General features: G+C 40.5%; 1 protein-coding gene across 1 annotated transcript in view; it reads left to right on the top strand.

Annotated features, from left to right (window-relative positions):
- The first annotated feature begins 691 nt into the window (after positions 1-691).
- CAV2 (caveolin 2) overlaps positions 692-24,984 on the top strand; it is a 73,938-nt gene continuing 49,645 nt past the window's right edge. Inside the window, exons 1-2 of the mRNA XM_078674356.1 lie at positions 692-975; positions 2,063-2,250. Coding sequence (XP_078530482.1) covers positions 829-975; positions 2,063-2,250 — 335 coding nt within the window. The 5' untranslated portion in view covers positions 692-828. The remainder of the gene's footprint in view (positions 976-2,062; positions 2,251-24,984) is intronic.

Raw genomic sequence — 24,984 nt, forward strand, 5'->3', positions numbered from 1 at the left:
ACAGAACGTTTTGTTCTTTTTACTCACATATTTGACCCCAGCTCCACATTAATTGACTCTGCACCAACCACACCCAGGATCACGGTTCCTATACTTTTTTAAACACTTAAATCTCTGGTGAAGAGTTTATTGTCTCGCGTTTATTTTTAGGTTGTGGCAAAGAGTCCAAGTCCTTTTCCTTTTTTCCTTTTCGAATGTGTTAAAATGTAGCAACAATCAGTGTGTTGCTGTGGTTCCTAGGTTCTGAACCTGATGCCCCACCTTGGGATATTTGGTTTGGCTGTGGTGATGTGTGGCACAGTTGAGCGACAACTTCATACCTTGGTCTATGTGGATTTCAACCTGAGGCACAATACACATATTATATTTTATTTTCTCTTCTGGGCCTGTCGTGGCTTGGATTTTAAGACGTCACACTGAAGGTTGCATCCATGTCTTCCATCGCTTTTTGTCATTCCTAGGTTGGATTTTAGGTGACTAAACAGTATTTTCCCTTCCCCCCTGCTTCTCCCTCTCTCAGTATGGAGAGCATCTTGTGCAGAGCTTTATGTATTTTTCCGTCTCCTCGCATAGCTGTACGTCGGATTTTTAGGCTGTGTAACATATTTCATTTCGCTGCCTGGCTGCATTGCCCTGCCCGGGGCGTGGCTGCTTCTGGGACAGGACGGGGCCGGCTGCTCCCGCTCTGAGCCTCAGCAGCTCCCGGCTCTCAGTCTGCAGAGGCTGCTGGGGGTGGCGAGAAAGCCTCAGAGCCGGGCGGAGGCGGAGGCGGAGGGTGCCTTGCACACGCACGCACACGTACTCCGGGGCCCGGAGGAGAGCACAAACATGGGGCTGGAGAAGGAGAAAGCCGACGCTCGCATCTTCATGGACGCGGACGAGTTCAAGCGATCGGCAGCCCCCATGCTGTCTGCCCGGGAGAAGGGCGGGGATTCCGCGGACAGAGACCCGCAGGGGCTCAACTCCCATCTCCAGGTGAGAAGTGTGTGTGTGTATGTATGTGTGTGTGGTGGTGGGGGCAGCGGGGAAGGGTGAGGGCATAGCGGAAGGTGAAACAATGAGTGCAGAGACATTCCCAAAATAATGAGGTGGCCAGCTGCCGACAGAAGAGGAGGAGGGCGGGTGAGGAAATGAAAGGTGAAGTGAGCAAAACAACTCGAAAGGTAAGGAAAGGAAAAAGAAGGAAACTACCGCTAGGTAACAGTGGACAGAGGAAGAGAGGTCTGAGTGGAAAATAATTTCATAACGGGAGAACATATCAGCAGCCAGGCGAGGAATGTGAGAGGAAAAGGTCAGCCATAGAAAGGTGAGAGACTGAAGAAAGCAGCAGTAGAAGTATTCAGAGTGAAAATATAGAGCAGAAACATGGAGGTGAAGAAGAAGAAGGTGGACACAGCAGAGACGTGAGTAAGGGAATGAGGAGATAGAGCACAGATGCAGAAAGGTGAGCAGTGGAAGCGGAGCGCAGGCGTCTGCAGAAGGGTGCGGGGCGGGTAAAGGTAAGGAGCGAAAGTGGAGGGCTGCAGTGGAAAGGGGCGGAATGGAGGAAGAGGACGGCAGCAGCGGATGGGGAAGGATGAGTCCATAGGGAAAGTCCGGATGAATCCCGAGTCCACTGAAAATGAGAGAGAAGAGTGGCAAATGCAAAGCCAGCAAGAGATGGGATGTGTCAGAGTAGAGCACCTGTGAAGATGAGAGAGACAGCAGTTACAAAGCAGTGGGGGGCGGTGGGGGGGGGGGAGGGGGGTTAAACAATGAAGGCAGAAAGGAGCGTCGTTGACTTTGAAGATCTGCTGTGCAATAGCGGACCCCCTGTCCCCTGGTTCCAAGTAAACTAATGCACACTTTGGGTTGAATAGAGAATTATCAATCAGTCAGTATGCGGAAATGTATTGTATCAAAACAAATTGCTCAGTGATCGAATTGTACTGCTTAGTGATGGGTACACAGCCATCTCCAACACTGTGCATGCTTTATTGTGGCTTACTTTGGTTAGTTCAGATGGCACGTCTAATGCGTGGAACTCACTTGTAATCTTCATTGCTCTGTTGTTGATTCATAGATTGGATTTGAGGATTTGATTGCAGAGCCGTCCACCACGCACAGCTTTGACAAGGTGTGGATCTGCGGTCACGCCCTGTTTGAAGTCAGCAGATACCTGGTCTACAAGCTGCTCACCCTGCTTCTGGCCATCCCGCTCGCCTTCCTGGCTGGCCTCATCTTCGCCTTGCTCAGCTGCGTGCATATCTGGTGAGTTATGAGTTTCTGGTTCCCGCCACCCCAAAGGTGCTATTTACAGCATCTGCCCAGCCCATCCATTTGGTGCCCTTGGGAGGCACCAAATGGATATTCTTCCAGCCTTTTCTTTCACCTCTTTAGCACTACCTTGTTCTCAGTGTGACTCACCACACAAGAAGCCATATGTTGGTTATGATAAACAATCTTCCAGGGGCAGGTGCGTCCCATGTCTCAGGTGGTCTCCTCTCGCACTTGGGACTAGTGGTGATGCTATGCATATAGAACACCTGGGCTGGAGCGCACAATGATGGAGGCACTCAAACAAGCACAGTGGGAAAGTAGTACCTGGATAGAATGGGGAAATCCCGAGACCAGGGTGGATATTGGTGGAAAATGAAGTGTATTTGGGCCTGGTGTCCTCTTTTCCAATGTACGTTACTTAGTACACTTCTTATTTTATTGTGCATGACAATGGAAGAGAGAACAGACCTACCTGGAAAAATCTGTAATTCCTGGTATTATCTATTAGACAGTTCAGACACCGAGCCATGCCATTGCTTCATAACACTGATACACCCGTAGACCTCGGGAGAACAGAGAGCATCAGCTATGTTCACTGGAATGCTGTCAGTGGAGGACATCTGAGGCGCTTCTATGTGACGCCCAGAGTGATCCTGCACAAATCTGCATGTGTCTCCAATGAATCACAAGTAACTGATGAGCTGTCAGTAGATACCTTTATTATGTGAAATAACTGGACTGAAACGAAGCGTTGCAATAACTCCGGCCACATCTACAACACGCTCCATTGCCTACAATGGAATTTTACAGTTGCGTGAGATCCTGCACCCAGAAAGAGGTTGGAACTTGGAGAAAATTCCACTGTGTTTATGGAAAAAATACATGGCTCTCCCCTAACTCAGCAAAGTGGAATATGACACCTTATTGGGAAGTGAATGTTTAGACTACCAAACCATTCATTGCTGCAATTGTACAGCTTGTCTATAACTATGGAGCCAGCTTTTGTATGCTAATAAGGTGCATATGGCCTGCCCAGAAGGATATCACGTCCAAATGAAAATATAGACATTGTTTGATGTCTAATGTTTCCTTATGTTGTCAAACTCACGCACTTTAAACTAGACTCTACCTAATGGCATAAGAGGCTGGACTTTCGAAACATTGGAGTTCAAAGGCCATTTAAATACCAAAACACTCACGTTTTAAAGAAACAGTTTTTTTGTTCTAACATTGGGAGTTGAAGCAGAAAAAAAGATTTGATTAAAACATACAGAGCATTATATGCAGAAGAAGGCTTCTTCTGCCTCACGAATCACTTAATTTCATACTCTAGCTCTTTGCACAAGGGCCTGACCAATCGCTTGAGTGAGTACTCATCTGAAATGATTTATTGCCCCTGGACCACCACACATGGATGTCAGAGGAATATGAAGTGATAATGTGAGCCACAGGACCATGCAAGAGAGACCCAGCAACTTCATTCTACGGCAATCACATTTTGTATCCGATGTTTGGGTGCAAAAGACGCATGTCAGAGACACTACATTAAGTTAAGGTTGCAAGATGTTGCATCAAAAAAACACCTTTGTCTCTCCAATTGAAGACGTACACATTAAAACATATGAAGCTGGATTCAATATCCATTTAACGTGCAGCAGACAGGTGGGGTGAACAATCAAACTCAAAGCATCACCTCACGTAGAATATGATTCAAAATGTGACTATATTTCATGGGCTCAAATAACATATCAGCATTGAGACAATAGAGCCACATCCAGGAATTAAAAGCCTGTGAATGCTGTCCGTTTAATTCAACAAAAGTCTGTGGACCCTTTGTACAAATTTTCTTTCTTTATGTGTCCTCCTTCATTTTGGTGCACATTTTCGTATTGTGTTGTAATTCACAACCATTTTCAGGAGTACACAGTGCACCTGGGATATGAAAACATGTGTGAATTGCCTTTTATGAATGAGAAAGCATTGTCACCACAGCCCCACTAATCTTTACAAATGCCCTTAACAGAAGTACATCTCTGACCTTTTCCATAGTGGCAATGTGCTGCTGAACAGTTTGTTTATTTTCAGTCTTGCAGTGCATTCTAACTCTGGAATGGCCACATTCCACTTTGGAAGATTTTCTCATATGAAAAGTGTGTGTGAATAATTCTTCTTGCAAGCCTAATACTAAATTTCTGCCTATCCCAAACACAGCTTTATACTTTTGTGGCAAAGTAGGGGTCTCAATAGCTTTGCGAAATGTGCCCTAAGACATCTGACAATTCTAGGTAGCTGTTCAGGTAGTGGAAGCACGCCAATGAGGCATGAATTGTTGCATATACCTCATCACCACTTCTTAGTAAATGTAAATGTCATGGTACTTATAGAGCGCACTGTCACCAGACGGTCACCTTGCGGTGTCGCCTATTCGGCTTCCTGGCGCTGATACTCATACCGCTCTGGAACCCCTCCTGGCTTTCCCTGTGAAGTGTCCACTCCTGGGCACCCCCAGGGTGAAGCCAGGCATCCTTAGCGCTGTTGGGGCCGGGGTGGAGGCTAAGCAAGCTATTGCCCAGAGTTGCAGCGTGGGGCCCATGATTAGAATAGGCACCAAGGCGAGAATTAACAGGTCCAAGGAAATTGAGCCCGAGACCCCGCCGAGGCGGGAATCGAACCCTGGTCCCTGGCCAGAACTCTGCATCAGGGTCTGCCGCTCTAACCATTGAGCCACACTCCTCCACAGTAGTCCAGTGTTCCACTCTAGTATCAGGTGGCCACCAGTCATACCTGATTTTTTTAACCACTTGTGAACTCACTATGTCTTCATCATTAGTTGAACGTTCCATTGTCTTCTGCCATTAGCTCGAAGCTTTACACTCTATCCTCACACTGACTAACCTTTGTTCTAGTTCGATTACTTAGGCTCAACATTGAAATACAAGTTGTCTGTCTGGTGCTTGTCTAAGCATCATTCAGATACATGTAGCACTGTGTTTGAAGGAATATTAAGGTATTGAATTTACCCAAGGAAGCCAGGGTAATATGCTATAAACATTCCATTCTGTATGTACAGGCTCCTAAACGTTTTTGAACAGTGCTGTAGGAAAAGTACTGTAAAGACATTGCGTTTCTGCAATTTATTGCTCTGGTCAATGTTTTCTCTCCACACGGACTTTGGGACAGGGATCAAAAATGCTTCTTTCCATTAATAGTTGATGTGTAGTTGTATCAGAATATGAAGTTCAAACATATAGTTCCACAGAATATGGGTGCTAGAGTATTGACTACAAGAATATCGTGAACATCACTATATATGGGTAAGTATAGATTTAATTTTCTTAACTTCACATCTATGCCCCTAATTCAATATATATTTTCACTGAAAAAAAGTTACAGGGATATTATATCTAGGATCAGGTTTACATACACAAAACCATAGACATTTAACAATTATAGTTACCTGAGCTAACTATAACTTACGCCCCTGCAATGCACTGCTTATGACCTCAACTATTGCATCACTTGTGGCATGGCCAATGACATCACTAATACCATCTGTGATGGCATATCAAATGACATCACTGATGACATCATCTATTGAGTGTAAGTCATTCGTAAACATTTCTGAGATGTAAAGATTTATACTAAGCTACTGCATAAGTTAAATCACTATTCTTTCTGTACTACTAATGAGAGATACTATTTCTAACAGATGTCATCTGAGGTACGATCCCATTTTTACAGCGGGTATACTATTTATCAGTGAACTAGCCTCTACACTGACGCATGTTCCCTGCTGATGTATGTGCATGGTAGTGCTTTGCGACAGTCTAAGCAGTTAATCGAGACTTTACTTCACAGATAAGTCTGATTGTCGTTCTGTTTAATTACATACTGACCAGTTTCATTAGACCTTTCTCATTTGTGATGAATGACTGTAGTAGTAGATTGCAATAAATTAAAAAGTTCACTAAGACCTTTCTCTAGGGTGATGGATCAGTGTAGTAGACATTTACAACAGACTGACCTCTCTGTCACACCTTTTTCCAATATGACGAATACTTTTACAAGTGGTTTGTGACACAGTAGTTTGTCTGCTAAGACCTCTCTGCTGGTTGTATGTTATAATTTTTTTTGTGAATCTAACATCTGCACTAAAACCTTATTTCCTGGTTTAGCAATGGTGTTGCTTTGGTTTGCATTAGACTTGCCTATACAGTTAGATGATTTACTTTGGTCATTAGTGTTTAGAGTAGTACTTCAGAAGAGACAGGACTATCCATTGAGAACTGTCTCATAGGTTATAAGTGAGTGTATTAGTTGCCAAGGTTACAGTGAGCTCTGTGCTTTATGTCTCTCTCTTGTGTCATCATGTTTCTTCAAAATATAAATAGTATTTTATTAAGTAAAGTGAAGTTTCCTTTGCTGGATGATGTCATCAGTAATTTCATCAGTGTTGTAATTTGAGATGTCATCAGTGATACCATTAGTGATGTCACTGACCATGTCATCAGTGATGTAATATGTGAGGTCATAAGCAGTGCACTGCTAAGAAGCCTAAGCTGTAGTTAGGCCAGGCAACTATAACTGCTACATTTCTCTGTGGCTTTATGTATGTAAAATCTGAGCCTAACTATAATGTCACTGTAACCTTTGTTATTTTCAGTGAATTTCAAAAGGTTTTTAATTCCATTTCCTAATTCTAATGTTTCAGTAATGTTTTTTTTTTCCGGTGACTTTCTTTGGCTTTTTCGTGCTATTTCCAAACTATAACGTCCCTGTAACCTTTGCTTTTTTAGGGAATTTTACTGTTTAAAAAAAATAAAATTGTACTACAATCTCACCTAAATGTTAAATTTAGGAATATACATTTTTACAAGTTTATACATACATTTTATTCACACATGTATCTTATTATACATTTTAAAAGTAGCAATCACCAAGCTTTTCTCTTTTCTTTATACATTTTATGCATCTGCAGAACCACCACAAATGTGAGAAGGGAGCCCATATGAGTACTCTATGATTACTAGTTCCTTTGATGAAATCACTGGTTCCTGTGATGAAATCGCAGTAGATCAGTGGATTCAATAAAATGTTATAAAAAATATAGAAATATTATATACAGGCGCCACAAAGGTTAAAATTGACATCAGAGAAACCATGTCCATAGATTAATATGTGGGAGTCTATCTGTGTTTCACAACATACTCATTTATTTTACGAGTTTGGCGAATCCGCTGATCTGCCGCAATGCCACTGCAGATTCCAGGAACACATCCAGAACTCAAATTCTCATTGGATATAGTAAGTCTCCACTCACTCACATTGGAAACCACTCCTTAAATCAGTTATGTGGGTTTCACATCTCTATGGAGACAGACTGCAAACCTCAGATCCATTCTTTGATGGCTTTACTTCAAAAGAACAGAGTTTTAAAGTCAGGGTGTCTTCTACTGGCGATAGAAGAGAAGGAGAAAAGCAGTATGAAGAGGAAGAAGACTTACCAAATCCAAAGAAGTCCTCTGACATTTGGAAATATTTCTCCATCCCTTCAGGAGAAAAGAAGGTTGTTGCAGAATTTTGTCCAATGCAATACATGCAGCAAAACAATGTCAAGAGGAAGAAGTATTCACAGGCACCTCCTCTATGTGGCAACTTCTGAAAAATATACATACAAGGACGTATGACAGGAATATGAGAGAGAGGGAATGTGGTGCAACACCATGGATGTTGCCAACAAGCATAATTGTGAATTTTTTTCACCTCACTATTCCATCTTCCATTCCTCTTTAAACACAAGCAGATATCTGAAAAAGCCAATATAAAATACATTTAACTTTATATTGCATACTATTAGATCACATACTATAAGCATACAGCCACTGTCACAGTCACTCACTCACCCATACAATCATTCACACTCCCACAGAGTCAATTCAATTCAAGAACTTCATTTTGCAAGTAAAAACTGCCATACAAGTACATACAAATAAAAGCGATTCAAGTAATGTAATTCATAAAACGATAAAATCCTTTAAGATGTCATCACATGACAATCATATAACCTCAACAGAATCTAGCACAATACTTTTCCTTGGGAGGATACCCTTTAAAATAAAGAGGGCAACACTAAAACACATAAATTGATTGTTTAGTGCAAGCAGAAATGTCAGTGCATCATTATCGTTTCTGGTATTCTGCATGAGTAAAAAGAGGTTTCAAATATTGACAATGCAGCTCCTTGTAAAATGTACAAAATAAAATAAAGTACTGTGTGCTTTGCTTAGTCATTCCATCAAAGGGGCAAGTTGTTTTGTCAGGTGTATAGACATTCATATTCGGAAATGTAACTAATTGGTGCACCATACCAATCTGTTTTTAACACACATCAAATACTCCTGTCACCCCTCCCTTCCCTCCATTGACATGTACATAGCAACCATTATCTTCCTTGACTCTACACGAAGGCTAGCTTCAGATCTATACCGACTGAAAGTAGCTTTAATGTGACTCTTAGTTAACTCTAATACCTGTGCTGAGTCCTCCCCCACTGTCAACTAGAACACAGACTTAAACATGGACACTTTATAGGCCAGCCACGGAATGCAAAAGACATATTCCAAATTTAAACAGTCAAGTATAATCAGTTTGGTAAAACCCACAAAGTCACTTACATACCCATTCAAACATCCATACAATCACTCGCACACCCACTCCAACTCACAGTTGCAGCCACTCACACAGACATTCACTCTCCAATGCAGCCACTCACACCCACTTACTCACCTATAAACATGCTCAAACAGCTACTCACTCACCCAAACACCCAATCACACACTCATTTCCCTTACCCATAAAGCCACTTACAGTCACTCAGTCACCCACATACCCACTCACACATCCATTCACACACCTATGCAGCCACTCATACAGCCACTAACATCCATACAACCACTCACACACCCTCTCACTCCCGAATACATTCACTCACATAGCCACTCACTCACCCATACAGCTACTCACATACCCACTAACAAATCCATACAATCACTCACACACCCACTCACACACCCATCAGCCACTCAGACATCCACTCACACACTGATATAGTCACAGAGTCACTCAGATGAGATATGTTAGAAATGTTATGACTAATTAGTAGTACAGAAAGAATAGTAATTTAGCTTATGCTGTAGCTTAGTATATATCTTTAAGTCTCAGAAACATTTACGAAACACTTACACGCACAGTATGATTTAATCAGTGATATCATCAATGATATCACTGACCATGTCATGAGTTAAATAATGTGTGAGGTAATAAGCAGTGCATTGTGAGGGTGTTAGTACTAGTTAGCTCATGTAACTATAAATGCTGAATTTCTATTGTTTTGTATGAGTCAAATCTGAGCCTAACCTTTGGTTTTTTAGTGAATTTCTAAGGGTATTTAAATTCCATTTCTTAACTATAGTTCCCCTGTAATCTTTGTTTTTTCATGTAGATATATATTTTATTCAGATGTACAGAGTGTAATATTCTCTTTATAGCCATTGTTGGGTGTGGGGAGAGATGAAACCTTGATTGAGCCATGGTATCTCCCTTCTCTCAACGATTGGTAAGAGATATCATATTGCACTGTGTCCATCTGAAAACATGGTTTATGCCATGTACTTATTAAAAAAAAAGATATTTAACCAATACCAGGAAACAAGGAATTAAACGTGCTTAATATCATAAAAGCACACTGAAGACATCTCACGAGCAGTAAAAGAGTTCCCTCACTGTGTAAAGTAATTAATACAAGTAATCTGTGAGGAAGTAAAACATGCCATTTCTTCTCTCTTCTGTGGTATCATACTTGAATTTGACATTTGCAGTGCAATAATACATTTCTGAATGTCCTTTTGTTAATTCAGTTTCTAAATAACATTTGTCGTTGAGACACATTCATTTTCACTGCCATATATGTATTACTGCTACAATTTTTGGTGTCTTTATTGTATAAAAGTCAGTGGTGTCAAACCAATAATTTTCCTGAGAAATACAGCTTCATTATTATAATAATAGTCCCCAAACCACTCTGCAGAGCTTTACCATTATCAGGAATATTAGGATTATGTAGCATTGAGGACCAAATTTGCAGCAATGTTATCTAGATTTTGCATTTGGCGCACTAAAAGGGAAGGGCATGCCCAGACGTGGGTCCCATGCTCACTCCGCCACCAGATTCAAGTTAGCCTGGCTGATAAGGGGTGTTACCCTGAAACCATTCTTGGGACGTTTGTTTCTGGTCAGGGAAGATCTGGCCTGGCAGTTCGGACTGGACTGATCCTTAAACTGGAATGATGTGGCATGCAAAAAAAGATGGATTTAACCCAGATCTTTGACTGGGGATGAATCTTTGATTAATTCATCATTTCATCCATTATCTGTGCTTTTTGCATTTGTGACCCTAAGTGGGAAGGATATGCTCAGAAATGGGTCCTGTGTTCGCTACACCACCAGATTCAAGTTAACCTGGCTGATAAGGGATGTTACCCTGAAACTGGTTTAGATCTGTGACTGGGTGTGAATGTTTGCTTAATTCAGCATTTCGTCCATCATCTGTTCTTTTCACACATTTTCTGTCATATTTGTTTTATCCATTTAAGATAGAAACAATATTTTTGATGAAATATGAAAGCTTTGCAAATTATGTGACACATTGTGGCAAGTGAAATACATCCATAACTGTGCATTAAATACTGCAGCCACAAACTCACCAAAATCTTGACTCTCACCATTGCTTTTATTGATGATGTATTCACAAAAGGTAAACAGAGTCTGAACATTCTAATTCCAGTCAGTGTCTATTATTACCTGCACTTTGAAGAAAACTGCTTTCTCAAGCGAACTGTCCTAAAATAAACATTATATAAAATATATATTTTATAAATGAAAACCTACATGGTAGGTACCGTTTATAATATGATTCTTTATTGTTATATTAGGGACCTGGTGACAGTTACCAACCTTTGGAGGAGAGGATATGGCTAGAGCGGCCGACTTTGAAGCTTGGGTACCAGATTCGTGTCTGGTGGGAGGCTCAGGCATTCTGTTAATTTGGGCAAATCACTTAATCTCCCTGTGCCTAAAAATGAATTTGCCCATCTGTAATGCAACTCATGCTCATGTAAAGCGCTCTGATACATTTGGGTCGATTTTTCGAAATATAAACCTGCAAAAATAAAAAACACTCCTTCGGCCTTGTAGTTTTCTGATGTCACCAGAATAATGCACTGACAATATTGGACCCTATTGATCAGTTAACTATTATTTCTGTGTGCTTGCACAAGTGTAAAGATATATATATATATATATATACCTACATATATCTTCACACGTGTGTGTGCACGAGTGTGAAGATATATATATACCTGTTATGAGGATGTATGTAGGTATATACATATATATATATAGTCACACTTGTGCACACACACAAACACCCACACACACATACACATATGCACACACACCTGGTGTTCATATATGTGAAGGCGTGAAGTTAAGTAGCCTAAACCTATGCTTACCTATCTCACAGTATTTTTACAACCAATGTTCTTATTGCAAAACATTTATAGTAAAATACTTAAAAATCAACATTCATGCCATGTACCTGGAACGGTTGGAGCAGCTGGTTCTCTTTTAGGGTTTGTATTGTTCAGGCGAAGATAGCAAACAAATCCTTGGTAAATTATGCCGACGGCAACTTAGCATAGTGTCTTTAGTAGAAGGACGTGATACAAATTTTCTTCACCAAGGAATAATTCCTCACAAGTCTTGATAATTTAGCACAGATCAGTGCATCAACGAACTGAGTGCTGAAAGCCATTTACTGGCCGCAGTCCTATTAAAATCCTCCTTTTATTCTGCAAAAACTGGATGGATTTCCCACATTTCAAAACCCCATCTTCGTTCACGCAGTGAATTTCAATCCATAGTGGTCTTCCCCTGGAGTTCTTTACTTTAGACTCTGCCACACCTTTCATTGAATTTGACTACATTTCAGGTGAATTTAGGGCTTTTAGGAAATCCATGTCAATTAAATAACTAAATCACACACAAACAAACAAATTACTGTACCTTCGCATGTCCATACAAAAAAATATATATTTCACCAGCATGTTTTTTGGGCATGTGTGTTATAAAATACCGTTTATACCTTTTGGTTCAAGATGACAGTTTGCTTACTTGACATTAGCAGCAAGTAGCTCATTTATTTAATACTATACTGCAGAGATCTGAGTAGGCCAAGAGTTGTAATTTCATATTATGTTGTGTTGACCCATCTTTTCATCTTTGCACGGTCACTAAAACATACACTATCGAGCAACGTAATTGTAACATTTTCAATTATAGAACTAACAAGATAGTTGGCATAATCTGATAATTTTTATTTTGTTGAGTACCAGGCGGGCATTGACTTTGCTCACTGTTAGCTAAGGTTTAGGATTTGAGAAGCCGTGCCCAATTACATGAGTCATTAGAATAGGACTAGGGGCTGCCACATTGTTGACAAATGGCATGGCATTTTCCATGGGGCGTGAGTCTTTCGAAAAGGAAACTAACTAATCTAAACATAATACATTAAAGCTATTAGATGGAGGCTTTGAGGCAGAAGGACCGGAAGAGAGGAAGGGAAAGATTAGCCTGAATTGATTAATTACACATTTGGTGATGGCACCATCGGGAACTGGTGGCAGTAAGAAGATAAGGTTTAATTCAATTAAACCCTGATTCTCGACTTTACTTATAAGGACATGAATCATTCCATGTGAAAACAAGAATAAACACAAACGAACAGCGGACTGAAAAGGAATATTGCAGATTTTTTTATAGGTCACCCATATATCTACAATAACACCAGTTATACTTTGTGTACTTACTTCTTTCACTAAGGCTGACAGTGTGCACATGTGAATGTGGAGAACGCCAGAAGGTTTTTTAGCAACAACATCAAATGATGATACATTGAAACATTGAATAATACTGGATGCAGTATTGAGGTATATGGGGCTCTGGGTTTGACACGAATGGGGCCGGGCAGAAGTTATCTATCAAAGCTATGTCTATATAGAATTTCAGATGAGAACATTGAAAATAAAATCCTAAGTAGTCATCCTTTCATGTGGTCAGTGGAAACCGGCCTACTTTCAATATCCCACTCAAGAAGGAATTTTCTGAGTCCAATGAAGAAGTCTTAAGCATTAGGTTTCTGAAATGTATTTGTTTATTTCTCTGGCACCACCAACAGGATAGATGAGCTGTAATCCTAAATGTTGTTTAATCTACAGCGTTAAGCACATAAACATTCCTTTTCTGAATAAATCCAAATATCAATTAAAATATGGTTGATTTTGGTCTACATAGGAATCCGCATGAACATACACAGGTTGCATTAACAGTTAACATTTGCTCCAAAATATTGACACTGTTTTAAAAACGGAAGTATAAGTGTAAAACAGAAAGGTGTACCAGTGCGATAAAAGTTCCCCCAACCCAGCAATCAAATTAGGCTCGTTAAAATGCCAGTTGAGTTGTCATTAACCTTGCTGTTTATGGTGAATGAATAGCTCTTCTCAATAATGCATCTCAATACAATCCAGCAGATTATGTATTTGAGTTTCTACTGATATTGGTAACGTTAGCGGCGACTGCAAAGACCCATAAACACCATACCACTCCCCTTCCACCCTTAAAACTGGTAAAAAGCCAAACAGAAGTACATACAATCCTGATGGCCATCATCGGTCTTAAGGATAAGTATATGAAGGTGAGATCATCTATATTCTACATATATGACGGGTATATAACTTATTTTCTCATTGTTACATTTCACAGTCTGCAACAGCTCGAAGAGGGTTAGGAAGACTTGTCTGAATATTAGTTCGTTCAGAATATAATAATCCAATTGAAGTTAATTGTCTTAAACAATGAAATCTTTTGCAATTTGGGCAAAAGGCAGCCCAATGTCAGTCCTCTGTAATGGCGCATTCCAGGTTATCACCAGTATTATTCTTGATATAGAGGCCTTAAAAGGAAGAGCTAGAGAGAACCCACCATAGTTAATAATGAATCACATTGCTTCTTTGTTATATTTACCGACTGCATGTTGCCAACCACTAATGACTCCCAAGACAATGTTGCATATAATGTACCCAATAACAACTTTGCATCTAAGTTTAAAAGGAATGGGAAGTGAACGTACCAACGCTTTACCAAGGAAGAGGAAAAGAAAGCTGGTCTGCGCTTGTCCGTGCTAATAATGCACAAATGGCAGGGTACTTTGTCATTTCAAGAGAGTGGGAGGTAGATCCCCACTTATTCCTGCCAGCAGTTGGAACCCTTTCAGGGTTGTTGTGTAATACAATTCTCATTGAACCATTGTTTAGTTGTGTATTGGAAAGAGAGTTGGGTGCTGTTTCCCTTCAGACATGTTTTGCAAACAGAAGAAGTCGAGTAACAGGAAGTTAAGAAGCAATCAGTATACATTTCCAGGGAGTATTGCTAATCTCTAAACAGCCCTCTTTCCTGTTTACCGCTGAGCTGTCATTCGCTGACTAAGGATTCATGGGCAATGTTGAGTTTGTTAAAAGCAGCAGACTGGCATTTCCTGTTTTTTTCATACAGTCCTAACTTCAGAACACTGCCTCCTCTGACCTCAACTCACATACCTTGTAGGTATATAATTCTATTGCAAAGCAGGGAAACATCAGAAAGAGGTGGGGTTGCAGTGATGTTTGAGCATCATATGATCTAAACTCATCCCTGAAGGTGACAAGTTCTGGTTTGGTTTTCTGCTGTGTGAGTGCCAACTCTTCCTGTGGCTTCCCTCTTCTTCATGGTGGTATGTAAGCTTCTAGACAAATGGTCTGTGGCCATGAACCCCCACTTAGACATCACTAACCAGGTCACCCTGCATCCCAAAAGGGTCATTGATTTGGGCAGTTTTAACATGCATGTTGATAATGACTTGGATTGGAAAAACGTTTGGCATATCAAAGATGATGACTAACCCAATTCTTCTCTGCTAGATGGATCACTGTATGTAAGCTCCTCTGATAATAGTCCTGCTAATAAACCAGGACCTACTAAATTGGCTACCCCCTCACACCCGTTATATGTTGGGGGAAATTACATTTGAGTGAGGTTCTGGATGATATAGCTGTGACAAAACCAAAAGCTTCCCTTAAATACATTCAGTTATCATTTAGATAACTTCAGTGTATCATCCAAACGTCCTGATCAGAGAGCAAGTCGGTTCAATAATGTCTGGTTTCCAGACTCTTTCTATTATGGTAAACATATATAATCAAAATAGAGTGGACCACTACAATTGCTATGCCAGAGTCTAACTGTTGCTGTCCAGGAAACCCTCAACCCCAACTTGCCTCCAGCGGTGTATATTCTCTTCACTGAAGCATTTTTTGTGGGTGGCATCACCATCGGGCTAGGCACCTGGGAACTCCCTTCCCCAGGTCAGCGATGCCTCCTACTGGAGTGAGAGTGTCTAGTAGATAAGACTGGTGAGATCTGTACATGAAAATAGAATTACAATTCTCTCCTAAGCACAAAGACCATTTTTTGTGAAAAGAAGGGATTAGCTTGAAAATAGTATGTGGCGCCAATTGGAAGAATTACTTATCCTTGGCATCAACCTGGGTGGCAAAATGTTTCGGCCGGTAAAAGCCTCTTAGGAGTCAATGGCCTTTATCGGGACCTTACAAGTCAGATCCCTTTATCTTGTAGGTACTCTACTAAGTACCTTCATTCATGTTTTGTTTTCTAACGGGACTGTAGGTATATTAGCCTGCAGAGTTTAGAAAAGGAAGAAAAAGGAGAACTTCCTTATAGCGAGGGGAGAGGAGTATTCTCTATCTCTCACTGGAATTGACAGCAAAGACAAAATGTTTAAATATATTTTAACCAAAACTATGCTGATAGCCCCTTTCAGAGTTGATAATTTCATATGGCTGCTGTGCCCTGCAGAATCCCAGTGGGAAACAACTTCTCATTTGGCTAGATAAGCTGAGTACCACATCAGCCACGAAGTGGCAGAATTGTTCTGCTATGAAATATCAGTGGATGGGCCTAACTTATTTGTAGCTTAATGCCAGTCAATTTGAGATGCGATTTGTCAACTACAACAAATCTGGATGGTGCAACAACTGTAAGTTTGACCAAGCCACCAGGATCAAAGTAACGTTCTTGTGGGTTATTCTTTTTTTCTTTTGAAAGTTTTATTGAATTTTATAAACAGGAAGAACAAAATTGATTACAAATATCATTACGATTTAGTCGGCAGTAATCAAAAGAAAACAGTATGCTTACAATGGAGTGTTCTGTAGTTTTCCTCGGCCTAAAACTGTCCTTCTTACAAGCCTCCTCCTTGCCTATTTAACTGCCTTTGTAGCACTTTATGACATTATTTGAAAGTCCTTTATAAGATTCCATTGCTTCTCAAATTAACCTAATTTCCTAGGGCATTCTCTGCTTTCATATATCACTTTTTCTGTTAGCATGCCTCAGTCCATATCTACCTTCTAAAAGTTTAAAGCCAGCAGTCCTTTTGCTCACTAATGCTTTGCCACAATTAGGCCCCGCCAGTGCCGGACATTGCTCTTAAACTTACTTAGCAGCACATTAAGATTTTGATTAAAAAATGCATCTGTGTTTCTTGATACATAGATACCCAAGTATCATAAACCCTCTGTCAATATCCATATTGGGTATTCTGCTGACAACCGTAGGGTATATGTGGATTTTTCCCATGTTTAGTTTATTGCCCGAATACTTCCCGAATATCACAAACACTTGAAGTATCCTGGGTATAGTAAATTCACCTTCAGTCACATACAGTAGCATGCTGTCTTCCTACAGAGATATTCTTTCCACCCAGGTATCACCCCACCTCAAACCCCTGATCAGTGAGTGGATCCTCTCTAATCCAGGCAGCGAGTGTCTCCAATACCAATGTAAAAATCATTGGCAATAGTGGAAACAAAGACATTATAATTTTAATCCATGAATATGTGTAACAGTTGGTCCATTCCTTGCCTTTAGGCTTTAATTACGTTTAGTATCTGGTTTAAAAGTGTTTGACTCTGTTGGTTCTTGTTCAGGCACTATTGAGTATGATAATAATGATTGAAGCCGCCATATAGAACAATTATGTTGTAACAAGGATGTCTTGATTACACTCCTAGGACAGGATGATTAAGAAAGCAATCACAATCCAACACATGTATTTGAAATGTATTCCTCTCCCTCTGCCCCCAAGTAAATTGTTTTGGAATTGAAGAGGCATCCCATTGCAGGTGCTGACAAAACACGAAATGTCCAACACCTGACACACATCATTTTACAAGGCTAGACATGAGCTGAACTGCTGCAGCCTCCATGAACAACTGCTTTATTTCTGTGCTTTAATTATAATTGTCATTTTGCATTTGTATAGCGAAGAGTCTGCAACTGATATAGGATCCTAGCGCTTCCCGCAGACCAGAAATAAAAGGGTTCTCATAGAGTCAACGTGTATGCAAGGCAGGTGAGGGAGCATGACAAGGGTCTAACAAAACATTCATATCTGTACCCACACTTTAAACATCTGAGTAAAATGGCCTGCTGAGTTGCAGATGAGAACTATAGATTACTTTAGTGTTGCTGAAAATTCTCATCTAAACAATACTGCTTAGGATGTAATCCTTCCGAGCCAAACAACAATTGAACTTCAACGCCTACTTGATGCTTTACATTTACTCCACAGCCAATGAGACGCTTATAAACTGGAACAAATCCAAGGTCATGGTTCCTGCAAGGCCAAGCTATTGACATGGCTGATAAGTAAAAATATATTGGGCTTCTATTCAAAGTACAAGGCTCCTTCCAGTGTAATAAACTCAAAATTTCATGGAAAGGCAACACCCTGATACAAACATTTCTCACACTGTATAGAACTTTGAAAGGACTAATTCTCACTCCCTTTCTAAAGATAGTCTCTGCAAAGTTACTACACTGACCTATGGTAGGGAGTCTCTACACAGTCACAATGCTATACTGTTGGACAAAACAATATCAAAAGTGTACTGATACATATTCAATCTACCAAATAATGCGTTACCAGCACAAATATTACTGGTGATGGAATGCTTCTGGAATCTAAACATTATGTATTCTGTTGTTAAAAGATTAGTTACCTGGTCTATGAAGATTCTTTTGCTAGCTCAGCACAAGTTGCCCCTATCTAAATGGTCCTATAGCTGAATGTTACTACTTAGTTTAAAACTTTAAAACCATCGTCCTACGATGAGTCAGGTTATCAGGCATTAATAAAAAGCAAGTTTATGAACGGTTCGTTTTGGAGGCATACCTCTGGATTTGCCCAGCCTCCCTTGGCAAAGGAACAGTGATTCTACAATTTGCCATCCATGTGGGGCTACTAAAGAGGGCCTGGTCCACATAGTATGCATCTGCCCAGCACTTCTTCAGGATAGAAAAGAACCTTTACTTGTGACATTCAATCAAAGGGGCATCCACTCCTGTCACCAAACAATTCTTGTATGTTTTAATCCAACTGACACAATCTTAAATTGTCATTTTATAAAAATTCGGTCTAGGGTCAAGCACCAACTGAAGAGTGTGCAATGCATAGTCTAGGGGTTTGACCCAGGTTTGCACTTTCTACCTATTGAATCTTAACCATGACGCATTTTATCTTTTGTATGCTACGCTTTTAAATAATTATGCAAAAACAAACTTACGCTTCAATACTTCTCAGAATAGTAAATAATTTGACTTATCTTCGGAGATTAGAATTTTTGGGACGGGAACTACCTTCTGAAATATTGAGATATAAGACATTTCTCACATAGTACATGAATAAATAATTTATTTTTGAACTCATAAATGTACTCATTCGTCTCCAACTGAAAAAGTTACTAATCATTTTGTTCTATCACATGACATACATTAGCACTTTTCAGAACATTTGAATGAAAGTAATTTATTAAGTGTAAACTCCTGCCTTTGGGCATCTTGGTGCAGTAGAAAACGGATGTAGCTGCAGAGCTGGTAGAAACAAATCTAGCAGATGGTCAGGTGCCTCCTAGTCCTGAGAAAAAAAGCCAGGTCTTCAAGGCCTTTCTGGAAAAGAGTAAAGAGGGAGTGGCTTCTAGTGTCAGTAGCAGGCTATTCCAAAACACAGCTGTGTCCTGAAGAAACTCTTCCCAACCCTGGTGGTGCACCTAAATGAGGGGACAGTCAGGTTCATGGCAGAGCCTGAAAGAAGCGTCCTCCTTAGGACGTACCATTTGAGCTTCTCCTTGAAATGGGCTGGTCTGAGTCCGTGCAGTGATTTATAGGCCAGACAGAGAGCCTTAAACCTACAGCGTTGTCTAACTGGCAGCCAGTGGAGGTTCCTGAAGGCTCCTTTTAGCAGATTCATATTTAGGAATTTTAAAAATAAAACAAGCAGCTGCATTTTGCAGAGTCTGAAGACTTTTCAGGGGACCTTATGAGAGGTTAAGATAGAGACTATTGCAGTATTTGATCCTTGTGAGTACCAATCCGATGATCACTGTTTTCAGAAGCTCATGAGGCAGAAGTTTTAATCTTTTTTATGAGCCTGAAGGAGCTGATTGAAGTGGATATAATTTTGTTCACTCGGTCTTTGAGCTTCAACTCATTATCTAAGAGGAAGCTGAGTTTTTTACTTTGTTTGAAGGTTCCGGAAGTAGGCCCAGTTCAGGCGGCCAACATTCCGGCATCCAAAATAGGGAGATGTTGCCAAAGATGAGGACCTCAGACTTAGCAGCATTCAGCTTAAGGCCATTGTGGTCCATTCAATTATTTGCGTTGCTCATGCATGTTCTAATTGCCACACCAGAGTTGTTTTCATTTTTTGCTAGTGACACCACAATTTGGGTGTCGTCAGCGTAAGACGCTAAGGAGAAACCAGAATTTTTTATCATTGTCACTAGTGGCGTAACGTAAAGATAAAACAGTGTTGGTCTCAAAGCCGAGCCCTGGGGGACACCACAGGGCAGGGAGAAAGGCCTAGATGTATACTTGCCCAGTGCCACACTTTGTTGTCTATTGGCCAAAAAGGATTGGAGGAGATCTAGTGCTGTATCCTCTATCCCCAGACTTCGCATACGGTGGGCCAAAATCTCATGGCTGACCATATCAAACACTGCTGAGAGATCCAGCAACATCAAGGCCGCCGTCCCTCCCCTGTCGATCAATTCCCGGATATCCTCAGTTGCTCCCACCAGAGCAGACTCTGTACTCCGATCTTTCCTGAACCCATGTTGTGTATCGTCCAATAGTGAGTTTTCCTCTAAATACTCTGAAAGTTGTTCATTCATTACTTTCTCCACCAGCTTGGCAGTGAAGGGGAGTCTTGATATAGGGCGATAGTTGTTCAGGTCAAGAGCATTCAGAATGTCTTTTTTTAACTGAGGCAGAACAGAGGCAATTATCCATTGTATAGGAAAAGTTCCTCCTGCAAACAAATTCTTAAGTATTTGCCTCAAAAATTGTGCCACTTTTGATGGGATCATGTGCATTATTTTTGGAGGACATGGCCTTGTAGATCACCAGATTTGATAAATGGAATTAACTTTGTAAGCTGTTCGTCCAAAGTATTGCAGAACATTTATTCATGTTATTTTCAAGAAAAGCCCTATACTAAAGTTCAGCTATCCACACTAAATACCTACTAGTTTCTGCATATTGTAACACCTTAATATTGACCCCTTAATTGATTTGGAAACACGCTCAGTCTTTAGAAGCCTTACAAAGCACTTTTTGGTTTTGAGCAACTAAAGATAGGAATACTGCTGACTTCCTTGTTGCTATTACTTACCCATGTGCTTAATTTCCCAGACCATCTAACAGTCCCTCTCATTTCCCTACAGTAGATATTCATTTAAAATTCCTGACATCTGCAAACGCTTGATGCATTTATTTAGGGCATGTAAATGTCTGCTGTGGCTGTTTTTTTCATCAATGCAGGGCCAGAGAGATTGCCCAAGCTGACCGTTTCTTTCAGAGTTTCAATTAATGGAAATGCTAAATTCAGACACTCTTCTATTAATCAAATACATAATTGTCTCTATGATCGAAGACTTGAACAAATTCCCTCTCTCTAACTGTGTAGTTCAGAGGAATAAAATACACTGCAGTAACCAGTATCCAAAACGATCCTCAATATTTCTCCATAAAGTATACAATTCCATGAACGCTTCAAACCTCCTATATCCTTCCAAGTAACCAATAAGGGCTGCTGAAGGATGCTATTGAATTCGACGCCCTGATGTCCACATTCCAAGCTAATCTTCTAGGAGGTAGGGTAAGCCAACCTCTAATGGTGGCCCTCACTAGCTATGCACTTGTAATGACCCACTTTACTCAGAGACGCGTCAAAGGTATAGTACGACACCGTTTAGTTCCTTTCAGAACGAACACACACAATGAGTGGTCTTCTATGTTTTTTTTTTAATTCTCCTACTGACACGGCTGTATGTGACTCTTTTCTTGTTTCATCTCCATGTGCCATCCCAAACAGCCACCATTGCATCCTTCAGCTTTAGGTATTTACAGGTGCTGAAACTGCCAAAATGCTCCTCTGTCCTAAAGGCAGGCTGACCTTTTAAAACCAAACAGTGACAACAAACATCTCTGGGCCCCTGACTTCTGCCGCGGTAGAGCTCCTTCCCCATTCAAGAATACCCAGTACCAGACCTTTGATTCTTTTAAGACTAATCAGTATCAGTCCATTGTAAGATGAAGGAATCGACAGGAAGATCAGTCTTTTTTGGTAGCAGCTGCTTTCAGCTACCATGGACTGAAAACAAACATGAAGCGTAGACAGTATCACTCAGCAGTCTCTGGGCCCCTGCCAGATTGCCGGCACCCATGTGACTTGTGGGCAGTTTGTGCTCCAGGTCATTTAGCTGCTGCTGTAGCACCTAGGGCCCTTTTCTGATTGTTGAAAGAGTGGCCTTTCAAATTGCTGAAAGAATAGCAATTTGGACCATTCGCTCTTCTGTGTCTTGCATACCCCTCCTACGACGCATTACACCGTCCTAAAAGGTGTGCACAGCCTGCCCTGAACACATATGTTTTGCAGAATTAAGGCATGAAATATGCAGCTTTCTCTAGTATTAATGTAAAGGGGATTTTTGTTGTTTTCTAAGCAGAATTAATTAACTTATAACACAACGCATATTTATAAAGCGCACATTCACCCGTAGGTATCTTGACGCTGAATAACAGATGTTTATTGTTAACCAACTCAATGGTACTCATTTTATCACAGTATGAGGTCAAACACAGGCTCCTACAGTGAACGCATTATTCCATTAAGCCACCAGACTAGGCTAGGTCAAAATTGATGTGTTTATCTTCTTATTAATTATCTATTTGGTGCATTGAGTAACACATAAGATAAATTGCACATGAGGCCTCGTCTAAATTACAGTACCTAGGACATTAGACGTATTGCATGGAGTTACAGAAATCACTGACTGTATAACTATAAAATGTAAATAAGTTGTTGTTTGGACTATAAAAAAAAAGCAAAAACAAACAAAATTCTGAAATACTTTCTAAAAGGGTATCTAGACAATATCAGTCAGTTAGCATGAGGTATAATACAACATTCATGTTGATGATGCTTTTTTTTGTATATATATCTCCGAGGCCTTCTAGTTTCAAAAAATGTGTTTTAATTTTGTTTTAAAATGATGTAATGATGGGGTGGCCATGATGTTCATTGGCCAAGCATTCCCATGAGTGGTTCCAAGAAGGTGGAAGTACCGGAATCTGGACAGAGCTCAGGGTGGCTTGGGTGTTGTTAAGGAGGAACTTGTTGGCTGACCTTAATTTGTCTGAGGAAATATATATTTCTAGATATATAAAAAAGTACTCTAGTGGCAAAGTTGAACTATTTGACAAGGAGAACGTTTACTAAGAAACTAGTGCAGTACTCCAATCACTTAAAAACCAATTACTTAATCAGTTCTTTGACTATGTAGAAGGGGGATCTGGGTTTGTATTTTGCATATGATTAGGATCTGAAATCTTGTTTCAGTGGCTGTAGAGGTGATGAAAGATTCCAGTCGCATAGATGGCTTGTAAGTGAGCCTAGATTTCTAGCACATGTGGCAAAAGTGACTGTTCCTGGTGAGCAGTAGACAGAGCTATGAGGGCTATATGAGAATCAGTACAGCCCTATTTCACGTGGTAGAGTGATCAACTGTGTTGACCAGTGCAGAACATTAAAGGACATTCATGACGGTCGGGGGCTGATAGAGTTTGATGCATATGTAAGAGTACTGTCTACAGAATGGAGAGCATAAAATCTGGACTGCAGGTGGTTCCTAGGTTGTACGTAGATGAGGTGAGTAAATTGATCTATAGACGTTCAGGTGTTTTGAAAATAATAAGACTTAAGAGCAGAGCTTAATTTGAGCCAGTGGTTTCCAGTCCTTGGCTCCGGCACTTAATAGTCAACACCAGCACTTATGACAGCCTGCCACACAGTGGCGCTGTCTGTCTGATTGAGGGAAGAGCACAACACCATGTTTCTTAGTTATAGATGCATTAAAAATGATGAATGTCTAATGCCCAAGACATTCTTATAGCTCTTGGGGCAAGAAATAGGTAGAATTGTCAGACTTGTAGGAGTGTGATGGTCAGTAACTGCGTTGGTATGACTTTGGCAGTGCTGGGAGGGGCAATGGGTGGTGCACGCAGCAGCGGCCTCCTGATGAGGGCCTTGGCACCTGTGGTTTTTACAAATTAAGCACTGCTTAAGAGAGAGGACTATAGTTGTACAGAGAGGAGGAGTCTAGAGAGGAAGGAGTGGCTCAGAACAGGCGAAGCAGGGTGAGAGCCCTGTGTCAGATGCCTCATGGATTTATACTGGCTGGCGTTTTTATTTCAAATGGTGTAATGTGACACTGGTGTTCTAGAAATTGGCTGACGGCAAAGCTGTTTCAATTTGTTTGACAGGTTTGAAATGTAATATTTATTTATCTAGCACACGCGTGCCAGCGCCAAAGGTGTTAGGTACATTTCATATATATTACGTAGTGAAAGCACACATCCAGGTCATTGCATGGAAAGCAGGCAATGTGTAAAAGGAAAATGTATATAGTAATTTCCTTAAGTCATTTGTCATGAACCTAATTACTCAAATATAGTGTATTTGCTGTTGCGTTTGCAGCACTTTCTGTAGGTGTAAGAGAAGGAGGCCCGGCGTTCTGAGCTAGACCCTCTCTGTTTCTTTTATTTGTTTATTTGTGCGTTTTTATATAGCGCGGACTTTACCCGAAGGTGTCAGAGCGCTTCACAATAGGAACAGAACTGATACATGAGAACATTACAAGTGAACAAAAAACAAAAGCAAACGTTACATTGAATGAAGCAATAATGACAATCGTGAGCCAACAAAATACAAGAGGTAGCAAACGGTGCATTACAAAAGTGACAATCGTGAACCAACAAAATACAAGAGGTAGCAAACGGTGCATTACAGGAGGAAAAAGTGACGTGTGCAGGTTACAAAAGCGTACAAAGTAAACAGAGGTATAATACTGCAATATATGGAGGGCCCTCAAGCACAAGAACAAACGTTATGTAGGCCATGGTGGCACTTGTGCAAGTATCGAAAATAAACAA

This window comes from Lissotriton helveticus, chromosome 1_1 (genome assembly GCF_964261635.1).
Source record: "Lissotriton helveticus chromosome 1_1, aLisHel1.1, whole genome shotgun sequence".
Lineage (NCBI taxonomy): Eukaryota > Metazoa > Chordata > Amphibia > Caudata > Salamandridae > Lissotriton > Lissotriton helveticus.